General features: G+C 49.4%; 3 protein-coding genes across 3 annotated transcripts; 2 read left to right on the top strand and 1 right to left on the bottom strand.

Annotated features, from left to right (window-relative positions):
- Positions 1 to 3,421: 3,421 nt before the first annotated feature.
- LOC112874086 (homeobox protein knotted-1-like 3) lies at positions 3,422 to 7,817 on the top strand. The gene is made up of 6 exons (XM_025937258.1): positions 3,422 to 4,417; positions 4,620 to 4,740; positions 6,552 to 6,742; positions 6,860 to 6,991; positions 7,226 to 7,359; positions 7,474 to 7,817. The coding sequence occupies exons 1-6, from the start codon at positions 4,079 to 4,081 to the stop codon at positions 7,475 to 7,477; spliced, it is 921 nt and encodes a 306-aa protein (XP_025793043.1). The 5' UTR covers positions 3,422 to 4,078; the 3' UTR covers positions 7,478 to 7,817.
- A 638-nt stretch (positions 7,818 to 8,455) lies between these two features.
- LOC112874087 (synapsin-1-like) lies at positions 8,456 to 12,251 on the bottom strand. The gene is made up of 8 exons (XM_025937259.1): positions 11,440 to 12,251; positions 11,297 to 11,318; positions 10,451 to 10,507; positions 10,269 to 10,350; positions 9,678 to 9,773; positions 9,443 to 9,567; positions 9,345 to 9,363; positions 8,456 to 9,252 (listed from the first exon to the last, which is right to left on the bottom strand). The coding sequence occupies exons 1-8, from the start codon at positions 11,540 to 11,542 to the stop codon at positions 8,881 to 8,883; spliced, it is 876 nt and encodes a 291-aa protein (XP_025793044.1). The 5' UTR covers positions 11,543 to 12,251; the 3' UTR covers positions 8,456 to 8,880.
- Positions 12,252 to 16,688: 4,437 nt separating this feature from the next.
- Positions 16,689 to 19,296, top strand: LOC112877168. Its single transcript, XM_025941383.1, has 2 exons — positions 16,689 to 17,849; positions 18,741 to 19,296. Exons 1-2 carry the CDS (start codon positions 17,250 to 17,252, stop codon positions 18,792 to 18,794), a joined length of 654 nt encoding a protein of 217 aa, XP_025797168.1. The 5' UTR covers positions 16,689 to 17,249; the 3' UTR covers positions 18,795 to 19,296.
- Positions 19,297 to 25,062: the final 5,766 nt, after the last annotated feature.

Raw genomic sequence — 25,062 nt, 5'->3', positions numbered from 1 at the left:
TGTGGCAGTGGAGGAGAGGGGCCGCGGCGTGGGCTTCCCGACAGGCCGCGGTCGCGACAGCTGTGCGCGCGCCGCGTCGCTGTCGCGGCACTCCAGCTCCCTCCTCCGACTTGTTACACAACTACCGCGCGGCGGGCGGCGTCGAACGCGACCGCCGACTGCTGCTACTGCCCGCCCCAACCACCGTGACCCGCCTGCTGCGTCGGCCGACGCGTACCCTACTACCCCAGCCTCCAAGGGAATATAGCCTTGTACTTGCAGATTCGGGGAGTGGATGGATCGCCGCCGGCCCGGCAGTTGTACGCGTGCTCCTAGTACGTTCTAGTCCTCGTACAGTGCCGGTGGTGGTGTACAGTACAGTACAGGCCTACTAACTTGGCAAGGACGGTGTCCTTTCTTTTCCCTGTACACGAGTACTACTACGGGCTAGTGCTGCAACAGTAGTGAGCGAGTCCTTCAACTCGCCTCGTGCCATGTCTCGACGCTTGCATTGCATTACATCTGTTCTTTTTTCCTTTTCTTTTCACCACGGGCGCGCCATGTAATCTCTGTTCTTGGCGCAGCTCCTTCAGAAAAGGGACGCGACCAAAATCCCGAACCAACTTTGGAGGGAGCTGCAAACGGTCACCGCATTAATGTTTGACAGATTTCCATAGGACCTCCGCCGCCGCTCCCAACCGCAAGTCCACAACCAAAAACCACACGCGGGTTTCGGCTCGACGTCCCCGTGACAACACTTAAGGCCTGCCCTTCTCGCCCATCCATTCTGCTGCACAGTCGCCATTACGCTCAAGAATCTCATCAGAAAAGAAGAAGAAAAAATCTAATTTCAGGTTGCACTACTGTTGGCATCCGTACTGTTGGAGCGATGCCTATATATATATATTTATATATATATATATATAAAGTAGTGTAGAATAGATTTTATATATATATATATATCTCTTTCGAATTTCCCGTACGATCGTATGCCAACGCTATTTTTCAAAATACAGAAAGAAAATAAAGCAGAACATATAGCATCAATAATGAATTGGCCGAGAAAATATGGGATGGCACGACTGCTTCAGGTTCAGGCCGGACAGCAGGTGAAATGAAAGCAAGCCTCCATTGGTTTCTTCAGGACCTTGTTCAGCTGTCAATTATTTTCCAGGTTTCCTCAGCAATACAGAAACGAAACCGGGAAGAAGAAAAACGAGGGAGAATAGAACGCAGCAGAGCCGTTGCTACTCGCCAGCGGGTGGAAATCGGAAGGCCGGGGGACCATGGTCCATTGCTAATTGCTATGCATCGTCACCAGCTCGATCAGAGGCCATCCATCAGAGGCTCCGCCCTACCCTACCCTACCCTACCCTACCCTACCCCGAATCGCCAGCACCCAACAACCGGCGGAATAATCCCGTGTGCGAAACGTGTGGGGCTTCTCCACCACCATCAGTTGGCACCAGTCCGTCGTCGTCCAGCCGCCGATCGATCGACCAGCGGCCGAGGCGGCGGCTGTGCGTCCAGCTAGCGGCGATTCCTCCTCCTCCTCCGGCCCTGTACCCGCCCGTGGTGGTCCGGCCGCTCTGTTGGCCCATCGTCTCCGCCGGCGGGACCCTCCGTCGTCGTCGAGCGAGGTGACCGCCGCAAGTGCACGTACGTACTACGCTAGCTCTTACGGCTGCATGCCGTGCCCCCACGACTTGACGGCCCACTGCCTCGACGACGTACTGATGATTGGTTCTCTGGTGGCCCGAAGGCGGCGGCCCTTGTGTTTGTGTCTCGTTGCTGCGTAGCCATCGAGTTTGCAGGTGAACATGCCACATGTCGTATTTGACATGAATCCGATCGACCCGCCTACAGGTATAGTAAGACGAGATGGCGGACTCTGCTCGCCGCTGGCATGTCGTATTAGCTTAGCTATACTAGTAGAAGGCAGCCTAGAAGCAACGAACAAGCAGGAGGAGAACTAACAGGCACCGGCAAAGTCCGGACACTGCGTTTGCTGGCCTCACCTAGCCTGGCTGCCAACAACTAACAAGCCACTGCTTCATGTTCCGTTTCCTCTTTTATTTTTTCTTATCCTGTAAAAAACTCACTCTTATTTCTGCTAAAAGTATTCAGTAGGGGCCGGGATTGCATTGCATTGCCCCTGCTAGCGAAACATCGGATTGATTTTAATTATTAGCTAGCTAGGTGCCCTGACAGTCCTAGGGCCTGTGGACATAAAAATGGTGTGTGCTTGATTTGCCCAGCATATATAATCGGCTACCTATCGTACACGTAGACTATTCTTGTCACAAAAAAAAGGATTAATATATGTGTTCTAATAACAAAGATGCATGATGGACCAATAATAATTAAACATGCCGGCCGCGGCCGGATTCATTCAGAAATCAGAAACAAATGAGTATCGTAGAGTTGCAAACCCTAACCAGCAGGCAGCGTGGACGTCATTATCCGTCTGTTACGATGTGATCAGACAAAGCAGCAGCTGCATTAGCATTTAGCAGGTGGGGCCCACCACAGACGACTACACGGCCAGCAGATGTCCCAACTAATTCATACCAATATATAATACGCCGCTGATCCATCTACTAATGCTTGCTTAAGTATGTAGCTAATGAGCCGGCCGGGCCAGTAGTAGTAGCAGCTGCCGGAGGAGGGCATGCCTCCCGTCGTCTAAAGCCAATCAATAATGCAGACGACGACCGATGCAATGCAACAGGCAACAGCAGCCAAATCCCGGCGCCAACCGCAAGGTTGGTAGAGGCAACCGAAGCTCGACCAGCTCCCAAACGCCACCAAGCAACAGTATTTCTTGAAACCAACTCCTAATTATTCAAATGAGATTGGATTGGGTTGTTTAGTTTAATTAGACGGCCGATTCTGTGCGTGATTATCGACACCACAATAAGTGCCACAATTTCGATCATGCCAAACTTGGGTATATATAGTGCACTAAAAAGTCAGAGCGATTAGTCTGCTGTGTGCCATTTAATTTTCACCCGACAATGCAAAAGAAAGGTGTGCCTAATTGCACCACTGCTTACTGAATAATGATCTGCATGATGAACAGAAATTATATATACAGCATGAAAGATAGAGTTGCTTGTGTGTAAACAGCGATTCAGATACTTTATGCATGCACCTTACCTAATTTTTCTTGCCTAGCGTCCGGAGGAGCAGCAGCAGCAGCAGTACAAGCTAAGCTATGCATGCCCTAATTAATATAAGCTGCAAACTTTTCTCCAAACAAGAAAAATAAATGGGAACACACGTGATCCATGTGAAGCAAGCTATAGGCCATATCCTAACTCCCAAGGTTTGTATGTACAATTCTACCCCCCGGCACTCGAAGAAAAATAAAGGAAGGTGCAACTCTTGGTACCTAGCTACTACCTGTAGGCACCTGCTTCCTTTAGTTGTTCCTCTCTCTCTCTCTCTTTGGGCATGCTTAGATTCCAAAGAAGCTTCACCCTCCCCTCCCCCACCTCGATCCATCACCACTTCTTCTCCCGCATCTCATCTTTTTTTACCGCCCGCCGTCCGCCGGCCTTGCAATCCAACCACCGTACCCTTTTCTTTTCACCCGGCCAGAGCGTGCGTTGTATTCTTCTATCTCCGGCGTCATCAGCTCACCATCTGCAGATCCCGACCCGGCGGCCGCCTTTTTCCGATCCCTTGCCGTTTCCCCCCGGCTTAGGAACCCTCGAAAAGACGCCTCACCATCTCCTTTGTGTCCTTGCTAACTAACTCCCCATTAAATCCTAGCTTCTTCCTCCCGCTGCCCGCCCTCCCAGTTGCTTCATAAGCTAGCTAGCTAGCTGGTCATCAGCCTGCTGCCCACACGTACCCAACGCCGCGCACGCAAACCGCCCGGCGGGAGCACCAACCGGGCCAGCAGCAGGAAAGCTAGCTAGCGCGACGACCGAGCAAGCTAGCTAGCTAGCTCTATTAGGTGCCCGCCGCCCGCGTCCAATTGAAGAAGGAGGCTGCAACTTGCAAGGGAGGAGGAGATCGTCGTCGTCCATCGAACTCGATCGGCAAATTAGTCTTCACGGTGGTGGTGGTGTATCCATCCATCCATCGATATATGCAGGGCGGTGCTGATCAAGGAGGAGGGATGGAGATGAGCTTCGCCGGCGGCGCCGAGTGCTCGTCGTCTTCGGCTACAGCGGCGGCTGCCGCAGCCGCAGCGGCCGCGTCGGAGGCGGAGGAGCGGCAGCTGCTCAAGGGGGAGATCGCGGTGCACCCGCTGTGCGAGCAGCTGGTGACGGCGCACGTGGGGTGCCTGCGCGTGGCGACGCCCATCGACCACCTCCCCCTCATCGACGCGCAGCTGGCGCAGTCGAGCGGCCTCCTCCACTCCTACGCCGCCCACCACCGCCCCTTCCTCTCCCCGCACGACAAGCACGACCTCGACTCCTTCCTCGTACGTGTATCAATAATAATCCTCCTGCTTTAATTTCCTGGCCACACTGCACGCAATTGCCCTCTAGCTTAGACGACATGGCATGCATCTAGATATATAGCTAGGTTTCCATTGAAACGAGCTGATGATTGCTTCTTCCATCCGGCCTATATATGCATCGCTGTGGTTTGTTGATGCATGGCGGTCGATGGTATGTATGCAGGCGCAGTACCTGATGCTGCTGTGCTCGTTCCGCGAGCAGCTGCAGCAGCACGTCCGGGTGCACGCCGTGGAGGCCGTCATGGCGTGCCGCGAGATCGAGCAGTCACTGCAGGACCTAACCGGTAAGATTTATCTATTTATTATTGGTGCTGCTTCCCCTAGCTTGCTTCTTCGGTATGAGTAGTCTCCTTCTAATTTCTTTTTCCATCCCTATCATTTTTGGTGTTAATTATTATTTTTCTCGCAAGATTTTTGCCTATCTGCGTGCTGCACTTTTCTCGTCCCTGGTAGTTAGTCTGAATGGTACACAAGCTCGGTACTGTTTCTTTAGTTTTGTTGACGCCGGCCTGCAAGCGTACAAAGGTAAAATTAGTTGTAGCGTCGTCTTCCATGGCCTCTCTACCTCTGATGGGGGTGTGTGTGTGTGTGTGTGTGTGTGAGAGAGAGAGAGAGAGAGAGATAGAGAGAGAGGGGGGGGGGGGGGAGGGAGTGCCTTGCGTTTTAAGGCTTCCTCAATCCTCCACTCCATACAGGTTTTTATCTGTTGAGACTTGAGACTGATGGTCAAAATACTAAACAAGCTGCACGTAATTTAGTATTCGCTGATGAGCAATGGAATAAGAATGCAAAATAAGTAGAGGCGTAGAGCATACGTAGTACACTCGTGGGCTATTGAAGACTGAAATATGCTCCAAACTATGATCAGTCGGATGATGACGTTAAGGCCCAAGTAAAAAAGCCTAACAGCCCAATCGTACATGGCAAGGACAGAAGAAGAAATAAACCCTACTACCATCTCCGATAGGAAAAAAAAAAGGCTGGAGCCACCCTAAAAAAAGGTTCTTGTTTTGAGCATAATTTCCACTCTTAATGTTAAAGAACGTGTTTTTTAAGGTTCGTTGCCAATGGTTATTATTTTGAGGTCTTGCACGGTATGTGTGTGTGTGTGTATGAGTTTTTCATGATGTTAATTGAGAAAGGGCCTTGCACGGGGTCTTCCAATTTTTTCAAAAGAAGTTATATATCTATATAGTTTTGGCATACACAGATACACTAACGACGGAGGTGAGCATTATATTCAAGCCGGTTCAAAGACTCATCTAAGAGCAACAAATCATAAAAGTAGAATTTCTTGACTCCAAGCATATATATCTAGGTAAATTTTGCTTAAAAAGCGTATCATCATCTCCTTTATTCTCATTATTTCATCATTGTCACCACATGACCCTATGTTACCTGACACAAACATGCTCTTCACGGTCGCCCTACACCAAGTTAGCATGTGCACCCTTATAAAAAAACAAAAAAAAACATGCGTACAAACTTCAATTATGACTCTTAAGTTAGGTCACTGCAGGTGATGAAGATTTTTACAACAATTATGCCGTTCTATAAAGGTTAAATTGATGATTGATCTCTAGCTTCGCTTGACGCAAGCAACGAAACCGATTCATCATATTGGTTAAACCCTTGCATGCCGCTCTCATACTCAAGTCAGTTAATTTGCTATAGCTAGCGCTCCAGACAGAGAGCAGGTCCAGGTCTCCAATGCAAGACACTACCGTTACGTATGGAGACTAGCTGCAAAATTCCAAAAGCGTCTAGATCTAGCTAGCAGCATACTGCATACATGTGTTTAATTTGGTAGCTTCGTTCCAAGTGGCCATGCTCAGAGCTGGTACACTTGTCTAGCTAGGCAAGCTGCTAGCAGCTTTTTCTCTCAATGCACGCTCGATGGGATTCTTGCATCATGTCTCACACTCACTACATATATACATACTGGGATCGTGATCTGAATAATGGATGCAAACGGTTGTCGTCCAGGAATTTTTCATGTTTAATTTGAAGTCATTATTAACTCTGTTCATTTCGAGGGGAAAATCATCATATTGCTGACGCTAAATAAAGATCATTTACTGATCGATGGATGCAGGCGCGACGCTGGAGGAAGGCACAGGGGCGACCATGTCGGAGGACGAGGACGAGCCGCCGATGCTGGAGGGGGCACTGGACATGGGCTCGGACGGGCACGACATGATGGGCTTCGGCCCGCTCCTGCCCACCGACTCCGAGCGCTCCCTCATGGAGAGGGTCAGGCAGGAGCTCAAGATTGAGCTGAAGCAGGTAAAAGAAAAGGAAGGCGGCATTCTTTGAGCTGAACTGAAGCTGGTTTAATTTGTAGCAAACTGAGCTGCTTTAAGCTGATATATGTGAGGTCCATGCATGTCGAATTCGTTGCAGGGTTTCAAGTCAAGAATAGAGGATGTGAGGGAAGAAATCCTTCGGAAAAGGAGGGCCGGGAAGCTGCCTGGGGACACCACCAGCATCCTCAAGCAATGGTGGCAGCAGCACTCCAAGTGGCCATACCCCACGGTGAGTGCATTGTAGCTGTCATGCATGCATGCAAGAATGCAACCAGCCATCTGCTGCTCTCTGCTACTGATGATGCATGCATGGTGTGGTCGCCCTCCGATCCTTAGCTGTCGGTTCTCCATCGTCCAACTTGCTGACTAAGCTTGCTGGCAAATATTCTAATGCATCGTGCATGTATGCGTACGTCGCATCCTAAGGATAGCTGACATATCATTTGAGTGGCTGCTGGTACAGGAAGACGATAAGGCGAAGCTTGTTGAAGAGACTGGCCTGCAGCTGAAACAAATCAACAACTGGTTCATCAACCAGAGGAAGAGGAACTGGCACAACAACTCCCAGACGTCAACCCTCAAATCAAAGCGCAAGAGGTGAGCAGTGCAACGATAGATACTGCTGGTCCTCCGATGGTTCGATACCGCCATCTCTCATGTAACAAATCCCAACGGCTTTACCAATTGTTTCCGATACGTATTTGTGTACAGGTGATCATGGAGATCGAGCTGCGGTGCACAACATATACCTGACACATATACCAACACGCTAATCGTATCAGACGGAGCTGGACCATGCATGGTGACTCACAAGAAAAAAATAATAATAAAGAGGATCGACCCGACCGATTCAACTGTATATCTACTAGTCATTAGTCAGAGGTGACAGTTTCATGACACACATACACACTAGCCTGACCACTGGCATATTTGTTTGCTGTGATTTTTATTTGAGCTTGTATGCATGCATGCATGCTCAAACCATATTATTCTTGTTACTGTATAGATACAGTTTGTCCCCACTGCACGTATCTAATCCGAGGATTATTAATTCATTCCCTGTGCAAACACCATCATCATCTGGCCGAAGAAGAAAAAAATAGAGAAAGATATTAATTGCATTCATGTTTGTACTAATATACTGCTGTTACTTGTCAGCAACAATCTGTATGTTGCATTCTGAAAATATGCAGGTGGCTGCTAATCATATACAGCTAGCTGGTGCAAAACCATTAGGCCTAACCAACACCACAGGACAAATTAAGAAAGCTGGAGGAAGCAGCAAGCCTCTCATAATAATACTAAAATTTTCCGGGACAAGTTTTCTCGCATGCAAGGACAACGATTCTGATTAGTGTCTACAGTTACATGATTATACAGATATACCTATGATTGATGTCTCCAAAGAGATAATTGTCATGCAACTTGTCAAATATTCCAAGCAATTGATGCTGGAGCTAGCTACGCCTCAACCAAGGACAACTCCGTTGAGACCTCACTATCATGGAAGCAACCTGATATATAATTGGTTCACCAGGAAAAGAATAAAAGAAGAAAAAACAAAGATAAGCACAGCTTGAGGGTCGCTGTCTATCTCTGTCTATTCATCTCGTGGTCCTATGATAATATGTATGGAAGGCACCGCTCCGTGCTCGTGGTTATAAGCATTTCATTCCTTCACTCCACTACCAACTGCCATGAAGTTGTGCTTATCGTACAGAGTAAAGTGAACTCACAACCACAGCACAGCATTCATCCAGGCTTAACATGACCCAGACACGCTCCTGTAGCCAAATAATCTGTCCAAAACATAAAACCAACAATCTCCAGGAACAACGTAACGTTATCACCAAATTCAGTTACAGATTAATTTTCCGACTCTGACTTGCACAATTCACCGCTGCTCCTTATTTGAAGAATATACTCGAAACAGTATGCTCAACACGTGTCACTGACGAGTTTCACCAGAGAATCAAAATACCGTTTACTGTTTACCAAGCAGAGCAATCGCACATGGTGTCTCGATATCACCTATAACGCTACAGCAGTCCTACTGTTTATATGTCCACAATATTTCGGGTGCCTGGCAAAGGCGTCTCTCCAATTGATGTATGTTCTTTACTTGGCCGGGTAACCCTGCGGGGGGTAAGAACCTTGCGGCGGAGGGTAGGAACCTTGTGGCGGGTAACCAGGCGGTGGGTAGGCACCGCCCTGGGGATAACCTTGGGCAGGTGGAGGGTATGCACCACCCTGGGGGTAACCTTGAGCAGGTGGAGGGTATGCACCACCCTGAGGGTAACCAGCTGGCGGATAACCTTGATCTGGAGGTGGATAGCCACCATATGGCTGACCGTAGGCTGGTTGTGGTGCGTATCCGGCAGGTGGCGGGGTAGGCTGATCGATGCGTGACATTTGTTGCACCGGAGGCACTGCCATGGGCTGCGGGCCGAACTTCCCATCCCTCTTGTCCATTTCGATTTTGTGTTGTGTCTGCATTTGCATTTCAATGGCATAAGATGGAGATGTAAGGGTTTGGAGGGTGATGACCAGTAAGGTTACGAGCAAAAAAGGATGTTATTTACCTGCATACATGCGCATACCCTGCAAAGAAGGGGAATACGATTATCAGAACTGGGAACATTTCTATGGGGATGAGCAAGGAAGGTTAAGGGAGCCTTACGTCCAGTAGACCAAATCAGACATGCAGTTAAGGATCTGGGAAGCCTCTGAAAGCTCCTCACTCCCAACAATAGCTGCAACTATAGAGAAGATGCAAGCAACTTGTTGAAGGCAGACCATGAAGCCCTGCAGTAAAAGGTGATATTCAGCCAGCTGAAATTGCAGGAAGCCCCGCACAGGACCTTAAATTTAAGCTTGCTTTGGACAGAACAAATATAAGAGGGAAGTGGGGTTACAATGATGCAGTTATCGCACTGAGTTGTCTGTATGTTGAATTCATCTTGCAGCAAGAAACGGGTTGACGCAACTGAATTGCCAAAGCAAAGAAACACCTGAAAAGAAAGCGCAAGTTCAAGTTTAGATCAGGTTTTAACAGGACTTAAAGGTACCGAGAAAAACGCATCAGAGGTTTTAATGTGACACATGGTGCTTTACATCAGCATTGCCCCACAGGCCCCCAATTGTACAATGGTAGTATATTGATTAAATACCAAAAAGAAAAAAAAGCTAGCCGCATAAGCCTATCTCAAGTATAACAGATCCTTTGTGATCATTTAAGCTAAATACACTGTGTTTCCCGGATACCATGAATACATAAAGTACACAGAGGTTAGCAAATATGAAATTTGAATAAGATAAGTTTAAACCATTGGCATGTAATAGGAGCCATCAGTTTAAAATATCTGCACAATAGCTATTAGACATGTCCCATATGGAATTCAAGCATATGTAAGTCTCTTATAAAAAAAGGCATATGTAAGTCATATACTAAGCCGTACACTGAGAAGAAACAGTAGGGTAAAAAGCAAATTGAATGAGCCTTGTACCTCAGTTGCAAGACAAAACTCTGGGCACCGACTTTCACCACACTTTCCACTGCATGGCATATATCCAGCACAACAGACATATCTACATCACACAAAAGCGCAATGGGAATAAGTGTTGACGGGGATTTTAAACAAAAAGTTCCTGTGACAATCCTAACAAAACAAAATAGAGTGTACACTACCTTGACATGTCATTATAGAGAGCCCTTTTGCGAAGCATGTATGACACACATGGTCCACTGAACATAAATAGGAAAATGCAGCGGATTAACAAATGGGTAGAAAGAAATATTCACACTTCCAAGTGCTAACCGTGCCGACCCAATGCAAACACATACAGCGTTGTTCCGCATGCTAGATGAGCACCACATGCCAGAACATCACAGTACAAAATGATAGATATAATAGACTTTGCAATGCTTTGGAAATGCTGAGTGCCAAACAAAATAAAGCCCTTTACATGGTTGATTAAGAATGAGTGCATAGGCTGGAATGAATTTGAAGGCAGAGAACAAGCATGTCAATGATTCATCAGAAACAAAATATGATACAGGCTTTCAACGCCCTTTGGCCAGTTCATTTGTTGATGATAATAAAAGAATGTCGAGGAACATTTTCCCAATTCATGTTGATGATTTGTACAGTAACTGGCTTGAGGGGGTTAGATAAAGCCGGCAGCTATCCTCTTTTTGGTATGCAGCAGATAAACATGGGCTATGCGAACTTGTCACAATGATAGCGTTGCATAGGATTCCGCATCATCATTCGTTTCTTTTTTTAAAATGTCTTGCAGGTGCAGGCTAAACTTAAATGCACAAGGAATAATTGAGGATATGCCATCCCCCCAGAAGAGTGCCAATCTGCCAATGCACAGCGCAGAATCCTCACAGAACCCCCAAACTAAAATCCCCTAAAATCCTAACTACACTGGCAAAAAGGGCAGGCAAATTTCCTTAGATCTAGGAAAAGTAAGGGGCTCAAAACCCAAAGACGGCAGAAACGGGGATCGGGGAGGGTCGATCGCTCACCACCACAGCGCGAGGCAGCAGTCTGCAGCAAGAGCGGAAAATCCATCAGGACACAAATTCCCCTGCGGGAGACCAGATCACGCACCGGGAGAGATGGGGTAAAGGGGAGGAAATGAAGAGGGCGAGCAAGGGCGATTGCATACAGGGGAAGTCGGCCTGCATGGTGCCCATGATGTCGGTGTGCCAGAGATTGCGGTAGCTCTGGCGGAGATGCATCTTCTCGAGGTTGGCCTGCGACGACGCCATCGCCGCTGCCTCCGGGGATCGCCGATCTGGGGAGGTGGGAGACCGGTAGGGCTCTGCTCTGCTTCAACTGGGGATCACGGTGGGGTTGGGGACAATGGGGGTTGCGGCTCGGGCTTTGGAAATTGAGACCCTGGGAGTTGGGGGTCAAGGTCGCCGAGTGCCCGAGCCGCCCGGTTCGCCTCTCCTTTTTTTTTTATTTCTTCGAGATATTTTTATTTACTTTTTAGATCAGGTTCCAAAACGCGTCCCAAAAGCCCCCTTTTTCCTATCTATAAACCTAGGACACCAGGAAATGATCAGGTGCGTGGCCCAGTGGTCGTTCCAATCGTGACGAATTGGGCTGGGCCCGAAGATATTGGGCCGAGCAACGTTAAGGAGAATATAAAGAGCCTTCTTTCCCGGTTTTCGTTGGGCCTTACGAGATGCGTCTCCAGTTCCAGCAGTATTTCGCTCTCGTTGCTTCATGCAGCACAGCAGCAGTAACCAGCAGCAAAAGAAAAAGATTCGAGGGAAAAAACAAGAAACCGGCGCCGGCGCCGTGTGGCCGTGCAGGAGCTCCGGATGGGCGCACGCTGAGGCCCGCCGCCGCCGCCTGCTCCTCCTCTTCGATGCCGATCACCAATCGTACGAGCTGCACCACATAGTTCTCTCTGGTACGGACTGGTTGATCCATCTTCTTCCTAATCCTTGGGGAGGCACTTGGCACGGCAGCTGGACTGGAAAACGAGTGAGGAGGAGGTGCTGAGAGGCGAAATAAGAGGCTCCGTGCTCGAGAAGCCCTGAATATAAATAACTTCCTTCTCCCTGCGCGCGGTTCCGCGGTCAGAACTCGTCGGGGGAGACGAAGAAGATCTCTGATCCATTGCATGCGACCGGAGGTCTCGCCATCACGCGTGAGATCAGCGTGTGGCGGCCCATGGCGGCATGTGACCTAACCTGACGCGGTTGACCCGCCCTCTTGCTTACCACCGAGGGGAAACAGTGACGTTGCCCACACCATCGTGTAATGTTCACCACCTGTTCCACTATATACTATTCTTTTTTTTTTCTGGGCTCAGTCTCTGCCTGATTGTTGGCGCCTACTTCTGACTCTGAGGATGTATTGCTGTCGTCGAGATAACCAACAGAGAGAGAGAGGCCGCCATGCCATCTCGGCTGGAGCTGGGCAGGTGCATGCGTTGGGGTGACACCGGTGAGCGAATCCAGGCCGTTAATTCGGTTGGCGCCGCGTCAGCGCCCACGTGGGAAGTGGTTGGGTGGAGCGAGTAGCTAGAGTCTACTCCCTCCATCCCAGTTTAAGTGCAATCCTAGAATTTGAATAGCAATCTTAGAGTGTGTTCGTTTTTTGGGTCTAAAGTTTAGAGAGGTCACATTAAAAAAAATCTTATCATTTAGAAGTATTAAATAAAGTCTAATTATAAAACTAATTGCAGAACCTCAGGGCTAATTCGCGAGACGAATCTAATGAGGTATATTAATCCATGATTAGCGGATGATTACTGTAGCATCACTGTGGCAAATTATGGATTAATTAGGCTCATTAAATTTGTCTTGTGAATTAGCATCCATCTGTGCAAAAAGTTTTATAATTAGACTTTATTTAATACTTCTAAATGACAAAATTCTTTTTAATGTGATGGGTCTAAAATTTTAGAGTGTAGGAAACGAACGCACCCCTAGTATTCATAGGAAATGACATTATAGTACTCCTATGTAAGGAACATAGGTAATCATTACAGCTTCTCTGACACGTTACATACTTGAAAGGCAAGTATGCATCCACGTATACAATATGGAACGTCCTAGAAAACAAACATCACAAGGGAGAGAACCAGTTTGTTAGACAACCATCATAACATAAACATAGATATTCATTAGCACATATAAACAGTCATGAGCACATATAAACATTCACCATCACACATAGCAAACATCTCTGATCCCACATCAATATTATTTATCATCACACATCAAGCATCAGCAAATGAACTAGGGTTTGAAGAAAGCAGGCACCATAACCTTGTACATGTTGCGAAAGATGTCATGGAAGGTAGGATTCATGTGGGCGGGCAAGCAACATCTTCAGGCGCGCACCACCTCTGGGTGCATCTCCTCGCTGGAACCAGCTACGTTTTCTGCACCCACCACATCGAAGCCATCGTCAGCAACCCCGTCGGCCCCAACCGCGATGGCTTCAGCGGGGACTCCTACAGTAGCCATCTGCACGCCATCCGTGGCGCCCACCTCTGCATCCATGCCGGACGCTTCATCCTCGGAGTCAGGGACCTAGACGTTGCCATTGGCATCCACTCTCATGTGTCCCACCCATCTGCTGCGGTGCCTGCGGACGTAGATCCCCTCACCGCAACTGCGGCTGCCAGGCTTCACGACGATGTCGCCGTTTCCTTCACCGCGGGCACTTAGCTTTGAGCCCCCACGACGCCGGCAGATCCGACCGCGACGCCGTGAGCCCCTACTGCCGCCAGCCATGAAGGCGAGGTGGAGGAGCACTTGACGGCGAAGGGGCACAGGGAGCGCGTGGATGGAGGGGTGCTGAGGGGTGAGGAGATCTGGAAGGCACGCAGTAGAGGGAAGGGGACGTTGGGGATTTGCCGGCGGCGGCGCTGGATGTGGAGCTGCAAAAGAAAAGCGAGGGGGCGATACGAACTAGACGTTGGATGAGGGAGAGCCAGAGCGGTGGGCCGCGGAAGAAACCAGAATCTCCGGGATGCGGTGCTTCTTTTGAAAGGAGGGCAGGGTGCTTTAGTTTTCTAAAATAAATAGGACCCACGTATACTGCTCCACGGCCTGCTGTACTGAGAGCCTGACTGCCTGAGACTGATGTGCTCAAGCTTTGCTCCATAGCATGCGTTTATTTAGAATATCTTTTAAATCTCACGAGTGCAGTTAAACTAGGACGGAGGGAGTACTCAAGAGAAGGAAGGGGGGGGGGGAATAGGATCTGCTCCTCTCACTCCTCCCAGCTGCAGCTAGAAAAGAAATAGGAAGTGGGATGTGAACCTGATTCGGATCAGTCCTAATCACAATCTAGAGCCCGAGGGGTGCTAATCCATCCTTTGTTCAAAAAGAAGCTTATTAAGGAGGTGTTTGATTCCCGGAGCTTATTTTAAGATCTGTCATATCAAATATTTTAATACCAATTAGAAAGATTAAATATAATCTAATTATAAAACTATCTGCATAAGTCTAGGGCTTATTCACGAGATGAATCTATTAAGCCTAATTGATCTATGATTAGCATATGTTTACTGTAGCATCACATGAGCTAATTATAGACTAATTAAGTTTAATAGATTCATCTCGCGAATAAGCTTAGGAGTTATGAAATTTATTTTATTATTAGTTTATATTTACTACTTCTAATCACAATCCAAATATTAGATGCGAGGGGTGTAAAATAAAAGATTTACGGGAACCAAACGGCGCCTAACTTTTGCTGGGTGGTCGTACGTAGCTAAGAGAGAGAAACGAGGATGAAGATGCCCGTGTGGTGCGGACTGTCTGTCTGACTGGGATGCATGTGAAAAAGAAGAGAGCAGGCAGAAGCGGATAAAGATGTGACACAAGGCGCACTTGTTTGCTTGGGTTATTTGAAATTCAGGTGGGGGTGACGTGGCCCTGTCTTATCCTCTATTTGGCGTGTCAAACGTGAAATATCTACCATGTTGTGATACGCAACAATTCAGTTTTTTCTCTCTCTTCTTTTCCAGGATAATATATCCATCTAAGCTGTGAAGTAAGCTGCAACAGACATCGTCGGCGCATCCATCCAGATCCATCCGCAGAGACAAGATGAGCAGCTGCCCGCGGCCTTATTCGACAACATGGCGCGCGGATTTATTATATTTGTCAAGAAGGAAACGCGTTCTGACGAAGGGCTGCGGTAATTTCGGTTGTCGGGGTGCAGGAAGAACACCTTCGATTAATCAATTCTATGGGGATGGAAAAGGCTATGCGAATCAGCTCGATACCCATCGAAATTGAAGGACTACTGATGCGTGAAGGAACGAGCAACAGCGAACTGTATGGTTTCGCGAGTCAGAAGCAGCAATAATAGTCTCCAGGAAAATTCTTCTAATACTGGTGCCGTCAGCAGAAACATCTGAGTAGCAGGAATTTTTTTTTAAAAAAAAACAAAATGTTCCTCTTCAAGATGTTTGTCAAACAAGAAACGGATCAGTGATTGCGCCGTCAGCAAGATCCTCTTAATTTAGATCAACGAGCTTTCTGCTCAGCCTAACCTTATTACTACAATCCTACCTGAAGACATAAGTAGATACGCAGAAAATCACGATTACGGCCCTAGTTTCAGCAGAGTACCCTGCCTATGATTTTCCGCAGAAAACATGTCAGGCCGCGTAAACTGGCAGAGCTAGGCAAGCCCCGTGCGCCCGAACACCCGTGATGTTTCCAAGCCTTTTCGCAGCAGTGACCTGCCGAACTTACGCCGGGTCAACCCATCAAAAACCCGGGGGTCTTTAATCCAGATCATCGCCAGGTCCCAGGGCTCAGCATTTTCGGAAATTGCTGGCGGACAGCCAGTCGGTCAGCCGGAGATGGAAGGAACCAACCAACCCAAGGACGACCGGACCGGGTTTTCGAAAGGATTCCCTTTCCCTCCGCCACCGGAGCCCCAGCGCGTGATGATTAGCAGGCACAACACGCACACAAGGGGGCGCCGGCCGGTAACGGTTGCCCTGCGCGTGCCGCGGCCGGCGGCTCCACATGGCGACCAGGAGGGAGGGAGACCGCAGATCGCGCGCGGCATGTGAAGGAGCAAGTGCCGCCCGCCGGCCATGAATCTAGCCGCCCTACCCTACCTGTGGTCCGGGGCCGGCCATGTGGTGTCAATCTGGGTCTGGGAGGATTGGATGTCGAGCGCAACCACATGGCTTCCATGTGTCTTCCCCTTCCCCTCCCAACCTTCCTGAGGAGAGTCAGCGTAGAACGTTCGGAAGCGACAGGTGGAGGAGTACGCACGTTTGGGCTGTGTGGACAAACGAAACGACCTTCCGTTTCGTGCTCGCAATTCAAACATGACTCGAGGCACTCGTACGCCTTTCCGATTCGTCTCTGCACCAGTTTGTCAACTTCCGGTACGAGTTTTACCTGCAGACTACCAGCAGCATATCTTTCTTCCCTCGCACAGCCAGATTCATCATGGCCGCCGAGGCAGCCGTAAGCAAACGGGAGTGGTACGAGCGACCCGTGATCCGTCCGTTTCCCCGTCCCGCGAGTCCACGGCCGCCCCGCCCACCACCCGGCCCTCCATCGCAAGCAGCCGGGCCGGAACTCGGAAGCTTCTGCACCCTCTCCCACGCAGCCGCTGACGCAGCTCCGCAGCGGCGGCGTGGCACGCTCCGGCCGCCCACCTCGCATCGCATCGCAGCCTGACGAGGAGGAGCGCTGCCGTGGCCGTGGGGCCAGCCGGTCAAACCAACATGTCTGACCAGGCCTCCCCTCCCCTTCGCCCCCAACTCCCCCACCTCCTCCACCTCGCTGCCTTCTTCGCTTAAAAGCTCCGGCCCCGACCGAATCCACTCTCCTCCCCGAGGACCCCAACCCGCGGCCGCCACCAAACCACTCCACCCCCGCCTGCGTTCCCGTCTCATCATAACACCCGCCCGGCCGGATTCCTTCTCACTGGTCTCCAGCGGCGCACTGACGCGGCGTTGATCGGCGGGCGATGGAGAAGACGAAGCTCCCGCTCCCGCTGGTGCACAGCGACCGGCTCTGGGCGCGCCCGTGGCGGTGGGCCAAGACCGCCTTCTTCATCGTCGCCATGCTCGCCTCGCTGCTCCTCGTCTGCGCGCCGCCGCTCCTCGTCGTGCTGCTCGACCTCCTCCTCCCGCCCGCGCTCCTCTCCAACTTCCTCCGCGCGCAGGCCCACTCCCCCGCCGCCTCCGCGTCCTTCGCCGCCTCGCTCGTCGAACAGGCCAGGGCCTTCCGCTTCGGCTCCTCGCTCGTCGACCTCCCCGCGGTCTCCGCCGCGCGCTCCCTCCTCATCCTCTGCGCCTACACCGCCTGCGGCGGCGGCGCGGCATACATGTGGGTGGCCGTGGCATGCAGCGTCGGCTCCCTCTGCTACGTCCTCGCCAAGGCCGTCGCAGTGTTCGGCGTCGCCGCCGCCCCCGGGCTCGGGCTGCAGGGGAAGGGCCAGCTCGTCGCCGTCGAGGCCATGTTCCTCATGTCGCTCGCGCTCGCCGCAGCGCACCTCGCCATGGCGTACCGCGCCAGCTGCCGCGAGCGACGCCGCCTGCTCGTCTACAGAATCGACGTCGAAGCTGTGAGTGATCTCCCTCCTTCGCTTATCATACTGCCAATTCGTCTCGCCTTAAACTTCACAAAATAGAATTAAAAAAAATCTTAACATCACCAACGATCGAGCTTTGCAATTCGCGCTTATTGAGTTGTTGTGGGAGTGTCAAAAAAGGCAAAGATTTTGCGGTGTAATCCATTCCAGAACTTGCCGGGGATTACGAGTGAGTATGAACACCAGCTTTCGGCCAAAAAGCCTGTATAGGATAATCCGAGTTCATTCCGCCATGGAATCTGCTTTTGCCGGCCGGGCCAGGTCGTCCCAACTGTCAATACAGTTTGTGCAGCTTCCAGGATGGCCAGAACTACCCTGTAGGCGCGCTCATACTGTTCACATAGCTTAGCAGATAATCCTTGCATTACTGTTACTGCCACTACCAGTAGTCCTCCCTCCCAGAACAGGCAGAGTCAAATCCCAACCACCTTCATAGAACTTGCAGGCGAACTGCGTGAAGACACAGTCCACTATCCTAACCTGAAAACAATACTTTTCCACGCGTTGGACGTCACAGTAGCAGGTTAGGAGCAGCACGTCGATCAGGACAGGTCTCTAAGAGCAAGATCCCCGGCCCCCTTGTACAAATATCTAGAAAACAGCATCCATCCGTGACCAGGGAGCTCAATTGACATCACAACTGAGCGTTCCGGCCTATCCATCACTGTCGAGGTAGCGCCTTGCTGGTTTGTTTTGGCGTGGCCGTCGAGGCTGGAGAACCCCCGAGACTTCGTCAAATTTTAGCTGTCATGAAAGTGAACTGAAAATTCGGACGTTTCCACGAAAACCTTAGCACATGCATGTGGAGAACTCAAAAAATTCTCCAATACTGTGGCTTACTAAACCCTGATTTGACTTATGCAGGTAAGACTGAAGGGAGGCCAGACACCCAAGGCGCTGAAGCAATGCATGGTCTGACGACCAGTCGCTCGTCTGCTCCCCGCGGGCAGCCGGGTGGAATCCGAATCTGAACGCACGGCGCGGCAGCAACCGGCCGGCAGGCTTCAGTTCAGACAGACACAGCGCGGGCGGGCCCTGCATTCGGGTCAGTTCCAGGGCAGGTCCGTGCGGTCCCAAATTTTGGTTCGAGAAGTTGTGTATAGCCCGATCCGATCGACACGTCCATGTAATGTAATCCCTCACTGTGCCAAAGTGAAAAGCTAGTACTAGTACCACTCTGTAAATACGTCTGGAACATCTGTGCTTCGGCCTCCTGCAGCCAATGCAAAACAGGATGAGCCGTGCAGCAGATGCTTGTTGGCCTGGAATTGTGAGTTCCCGTCACGCGCGGGCAGATGTGACGATGGGCGAATTTAGATTTGGTTTCATGGTTCGGTTGGAACTTCAATTTCTACGTGAATGAACTAGGGCAGCATTCAGTCATTTTTTAGAGAAAATAAATTCAGCAGGATTTGAATTCTGGTGGGTGAAGAACTTGAAGACATATGACGACAACTTCATAAAAGGATTACGTATTCTTTATAATACGGAAGTAATGATAAATGGTTAAACGAAACGTGGGAGATAGAAAGATGTGCTGCTCCCGAAGCTCCATGCTGAATTTTTCCCCCACAAATTTTACTCTTATCTCAAAAGGATTTCGTGTTTTTACCTATCATTTGCTGCCTTTTGCGGCTGCGGAGATTTCAAATCGTCAGTGGGTCAATGCCGCACCTGATGATTAACACAGAAAAATAAAGCAAAGCTTTCCGCTGGGTCAACTGAAGGGAGCAAGTTTTCCAGTAGCCCAATAATCTTGACGATCCAGACTGTTGACCAAAGAGAAAGGATGACTTTTGACTTGTTGCTTCTAGAAGACTGGAAATACGGGCTTTCGTCACGTGGTCAGAACCCACAAGTCGGAAGTCGTTCAGGCGCTTGCCAGTGACGTCGTTTTGCGTCAGCACTTGAGAAAGACCAACTGGCCGGCCGGCCCAGGTACATCAAAAATAAGAAGCCCATAACTTCCGGCCCAATTCCAGTTATCCTACTTGGCCCAATAAGACCAGTGCGATACTGGCCCAACAAAAAATCAGAGTAGCTAGCTCCTCTTAAAAAAAATTAAAAAAGCATAATGATCAGAGCAGCCTCAGAAGGAAAATGAATAAAGTGGATCTGGATATACAGTAAAATCACCAACTTAACGTCAATACAGGTACACATCAAAAGTTCTACCGTCTTTGAAAGATACACCGGTTTCATGGCTTGCCTAAACGCACGCGACCAATTTCGTCTCTTCTCCGGTTCCTACTACGTGCGCCGTCAGTCATCTCACACGTTCCCGTATCGTCGTTGTCTATAGCTCGGAGGACATCATCATCACAGCTTACAATTGTTATAAACGATGACGAATAAACGATGAAAGTAAACAGATCAAATCGAAAGGGAACACGAGATTTAACGTGGAAAACCCAACCAATACGGAAGGGAAAAAACCACGAGCGCCAGTCAGCAAGAACTTCAATATATCAAGAGTCGGATTACAACGCCGTGCGGCGGCTTACAAAAAGATTATCATCAAGAGGAAACCCTAATCCGCTACGCTCCATCACAAGTCGGCCTTTTACGTGCAACTGAATTTGAAACACATCTCAACAACAAACAATATGATCGATGGCGCGCGGAGAAACTGAAAGCAGGGGCAGCTAACGGGGCGCTCGGTCTACAGTTGAACTACTGGACTGGTAGGGAGCATTGACAGTCTGAATCGGCATCAGGTGCAGTCGAGCTAGCTAGTGGTGGTTGACTTATGACAATTAATAAGCTAGCTGCTCGATGAATCCATCAGGTCTCGCATATCAATCTGTCAACGCAACAAATTAAAGTGGCTTTAATCGCAATCATGGTTTGAATTGACGAGGCTCGATGGCTCCAAGAATGTCCCCTTCTGATGAGCAGTAGCTGAGGGCTAGAGAGATACTATGCTAGAGCTTCCGTCGGCAGCCCTGTAGCCATGGCGAGCGGCGGGCGAGAGGCTGCCTGGATGGGTCGTCGGGGCGTGAAGCGCGGCGCCCCAACAGCCGCTACATAATGAAGCTATTGGTTGGCTCCATCAAAAATAAAAAAATAAAAAAATTGAAGCTACGGCTGGCCATCAGGGAGAGGGAGGGAACCCTGATCAGGGCTGCGCGCAAAATGGTTGGAGGTAGGAGCTGAGACCGAGGAGTTAATGGCCAGATGAGGCGCGCGTGTCGTCTCCAGCCCAGCAGCAGCATCCAGATAGGCTAGGGGTGTGTAGTGTAGCGCGAAAGGCGCGGTGCCGGCGAGTGTCCCCCGCGGATGGCACATACATGATGGCCGGGGCGGGGCATGTGAGAGGCCGCTGTCCATCGAGCTGCCGCACTGTGCGTGCGTCGTCGTCTCTCGGCCCCGGTCCCCTCGCCTCCATCCGATGGCGACGCCGGCCGGGCTAGCTTGTCGATCCTAACATGCGTGGGCGTGGTGGTCCGCATGCAGCAGCGTGCCTAGCTTCCACTGCTAGTACCTGTGCCTGCTACTCAATCAATGTATTATCACTATTCGTAGTAGAGTACGCGCGTATGGGTTCTTGCATTGCATGCATCAGCTAACAGTTGGTGTCATCGTACTTACTGTACGTGCTGCATGATTATGAACCTGCGATTAGCACCGGCACGTCGAGGCAAAAAACAAACAAACACAGCTTTAGTAGTTTACAATTACAGTTGGCATGCAGCAGCTTCCAAAGCAAAGCAAACCGCGTCAGCATGCAGTAAACTAGCAGACTAGCGCCTGCAAAGCCCTGGGGATCGTCGCTCTCGTCGGTGCCGACGTGGATGCAATAATAGCTTGAAGCCTTCAACTTTACAAAAGGGGACGTACGTATTGTCGTCCCTCGTGAGGCCGACCTGGAAATGGAACCGCAGAAGCTGACAGAGAAACACTCGATCCGGAGGGCAATGCGAGGACTCTGCTGCATATTTTGCTTGGCGCAGGTGAGCAGCGGAGGTGGCGGCAGTACGTCAAGCAGCTAGCGGCGGTCCGCGCACTCCGACGACGCCCGCGTTCCCTCCCCCCGCCTTTATTTGAGGATTCGCGCAGACATTTCAGCCGAAACTGCCGCCAGTTGCAATGCAAACCGTGCGACTCAAGGTCCGCGATCGAATTGTTGGGCGAATAATTATCCGTCGCGGATTCCTCACCAACCACACCAGGCTATCCATCAGGCCAGTTGGCGTGAGCGATCGAGAGAGGACGTCGGCGGCGGCGGCGGCGAAACGCGCGACTCCGGCGCGCGCTCCGGTCGCCGTCGCGGGCCCCGCCCTGACTTACGGCCGGGGCGGCGTCGTAACCGGCAAGACGGACAATCATGGGCGTCGTCTCGTCGATCGCGTGATTAACCCGGCCCGCCTCCAGTCCACCAGCTGCAGATCGAAGCGGACGGAGATCGATGGATGGTGCCTTTGCTTTGCTGCTGCTGCAGATTTTTACCGTGAGCTGCTAGACTATTAGCCATCCTTGTATTCCTCTAATTAAATGCAGATGGCTACCTGTATGGCGAGGTCCTCTGCAAGCATACTCGTCGATCGCACGTACTGTACAGTCTCGAGGGCCCACGAGGCAGAGGGGCGATGGGACAGACGGCCGGGAACGCGGCTGAAGAGCTCAATGGCATCTATCTGTAATCTGTTCAACTGCGCATATATACAGCAAGCAGATGTACGCGATTCCTCAGACCAAACTAAGTTCAAAGCAAGCAAAGATTCCACGGTGCATATATCCTGCTGGCTACTATTATCTTTGATGGATTCTTGGCCTATTTTCTTGAAATAAAATTCTTGGCCTATTTGCCTAGCTCATGAACTTTGTTCTCACTGCTTCTTGCCTTGTGTGGATGTATGCTGTCATGGGCGACGCAACCATGACGTGCGTCGGATGGGAGAACTAGGGAGCTAGCTTAGCTCACGTGTGAGCCCAACCTCTTTTATTTTCTCCAGAGGAATGCTGAGTCGTTTGGATTATGCGAGTGATAGGACTTGATGACACAAAAACAGGCGAAAAGCTTTGGAGAAAGTGATGCGGGGGAAGCAGGGATTAAACTGAAGATTGAAAAGACTAGGGCGGAGTAGGGATGAACGTACACTTCTCGATCGATTAATTTACAAACAAGATAGATGCCAAATTGAGGAAAGAACAAAAGGTCCAATGACAAATTTGTCATTCCTTAATGATTAGTGCTATGATCAATAATAATCGGGACATATATTTTCTCACCGGTGAACGTATGTATGCGTAAAGATGATGGCTTATTTTCAGAAATATTAGTGCCTTTTTTATTCTCTTCTCATCACAACTTCACAAGCAAGTGTTAGAATTATCGATCGACTACTTTATCCGTGGATCGACTACCGCGTGAAAAGATCGGAAGAAGTCGAGTAGATCTAAAACAAGCCGAGGTAAGGAGAGGGAGAGAGGAGAAGGGGCACGCGGTCATACCGTCGTGACCCTGCATTGCGGGAGCAGCAGAGGAACCCGCCATCGTCTCGGGTGGCGGTGATGCTTGAGGTAGTCGATCTTCGGGTCGCAACCGAGGAGTACGGGGATGCGGTGGCGGTGTTGACGGTGGCCGTGGGTGAGTCTTCCCGCCGCTGCTGCGCTTCCACTAGATCGGCTAGGGTTTAGACTGTCGGTGGGGTGGCGGCGGCGACGAACCTCGTATCATGCGCCGCTGGCCCTCACCTTCCTTTTATAGCGCAGTGCGACGGAGGCCCACCAGCTACGAGCGAGCTGGAGCGCCCCCGATCAGGGCGCGAGTGAGAGGAGGCCCATCGGGCCCGTTGGGGTCCGAGGGTCTCTGGGAGATCAATCCAACATCAAGATGTATACATTGAAGTGTGTGTATATATATTTATATATATATTAATTAATCATCTCTGAAAGATACTTAGACTTCATAAAAACAATTTTAATGTAACTAGTAAGGTCCTTATTAGCCTGCAAGACTACTGTAAGTTTTAATGCAGTGATGATAATGCTGGACTCTCCTCTAAAAAAATGGTAACGTTGGACTCCGATGAATAATTCAGCAAAAAAAAACATACACTTGAGGAAGGGTAACAATTTGACGAAGGAAAAGCAATAGAGATGTTGATGACCCCACAAATAGGCGTGGTCCCACCGGTCTTTTTCATCTACTGTTTTAATTGCAATTAGTTGGAAACGGTGGACCACTCTTGCCCCAGTTGGTGCCAGGCCCTACTTCCGGAATATTTTGTGGGGAGAGCAAGCTATTGGTGCACACATATATGCCTTCTAAAGTCTGTTTTCTTTTTTAACCAAATTCTTTTTCATTCCATGGTTTATTTTTTTAAGAAAAGATTCGCCAATTTATATTATGGAAATAGCTATACATGCGACCAGACTTTTCATATACTTGCGTTATATGACTTTTGTTGGTCCACTGTGAATCTAATATGTGTTCTGAACTAATGCTTGAGTTCAATCGTACATTAATTGGTCATATGTATAGCAAGACTATAATTTTTCTATTATGTGAATACTGAACCAGGAAAATAAACAAGTTCGGTGGAATTTTGGATACCAAACCTCCACAAAACATCTTCCATGAGACAATACAGAATAAAACCAACTCACTAGACCCGTGGTAGAAACTGAAATTAACTGTAGCTTTTTAATGTTGTAATGGTTGCATAAATAGTACATGTTTGCCAACGGATATGCTGTATTTATTGACATTGTACATGGACCGTGGACATAATAAGTTATATTGCAAGGTCAATAATGTATACTTTTTGTGTCCATACATAAGCTACGTTTGTTCCTTCAATTATATTGCAACAATAGTCTACAGGAAGAATTACAATTTAAGTTTTGCGATTTATATAATTTCCTCTTGCATTGCTTACTGTTTTTGGACTTTGGATTTAATAGATCAAAAAAAAATGTAACTTGTGCTTCACTCAAAATGGTAACTCCCAAAAATATATTGACTCGCTCAAATGAAGCTGGCCACCAGTAAGAAACATTACTAGCCAGCACTTGGGTCGTCCACTCCTCTTTTTTTAGATGAATGAACAAAATAATGCTCCAGCCTTTGCGCCAAGAGGGTACACGTAGCAAATAAGCCCTACTAGATAGCAGTATATCGTTTAGCAAAAAGGAAAGGGAGACCCAAAGTGATCAGTCTAATAATTATGGATTATCTGCT

This window comes from Panicum hallii, chromosome 9 (assembly GCF_002211085.1).
Source record: "Panicum hallii strain FIL2 chromosome 9, PHallii_v3.1, whole genome shotgun sequence".
Taxonomy (NCBI): Eukaryota; Viridiplantae; Streptophyta; class Magnoliopsida; order Poales; family Poaceae; genus Panicum; species Panicum hallii.
The sequence above is the reverse complement of the archived record's forward strand: the minus strand, read 5'-3'. Positions and strand labels throughout refer to the sequence as shown.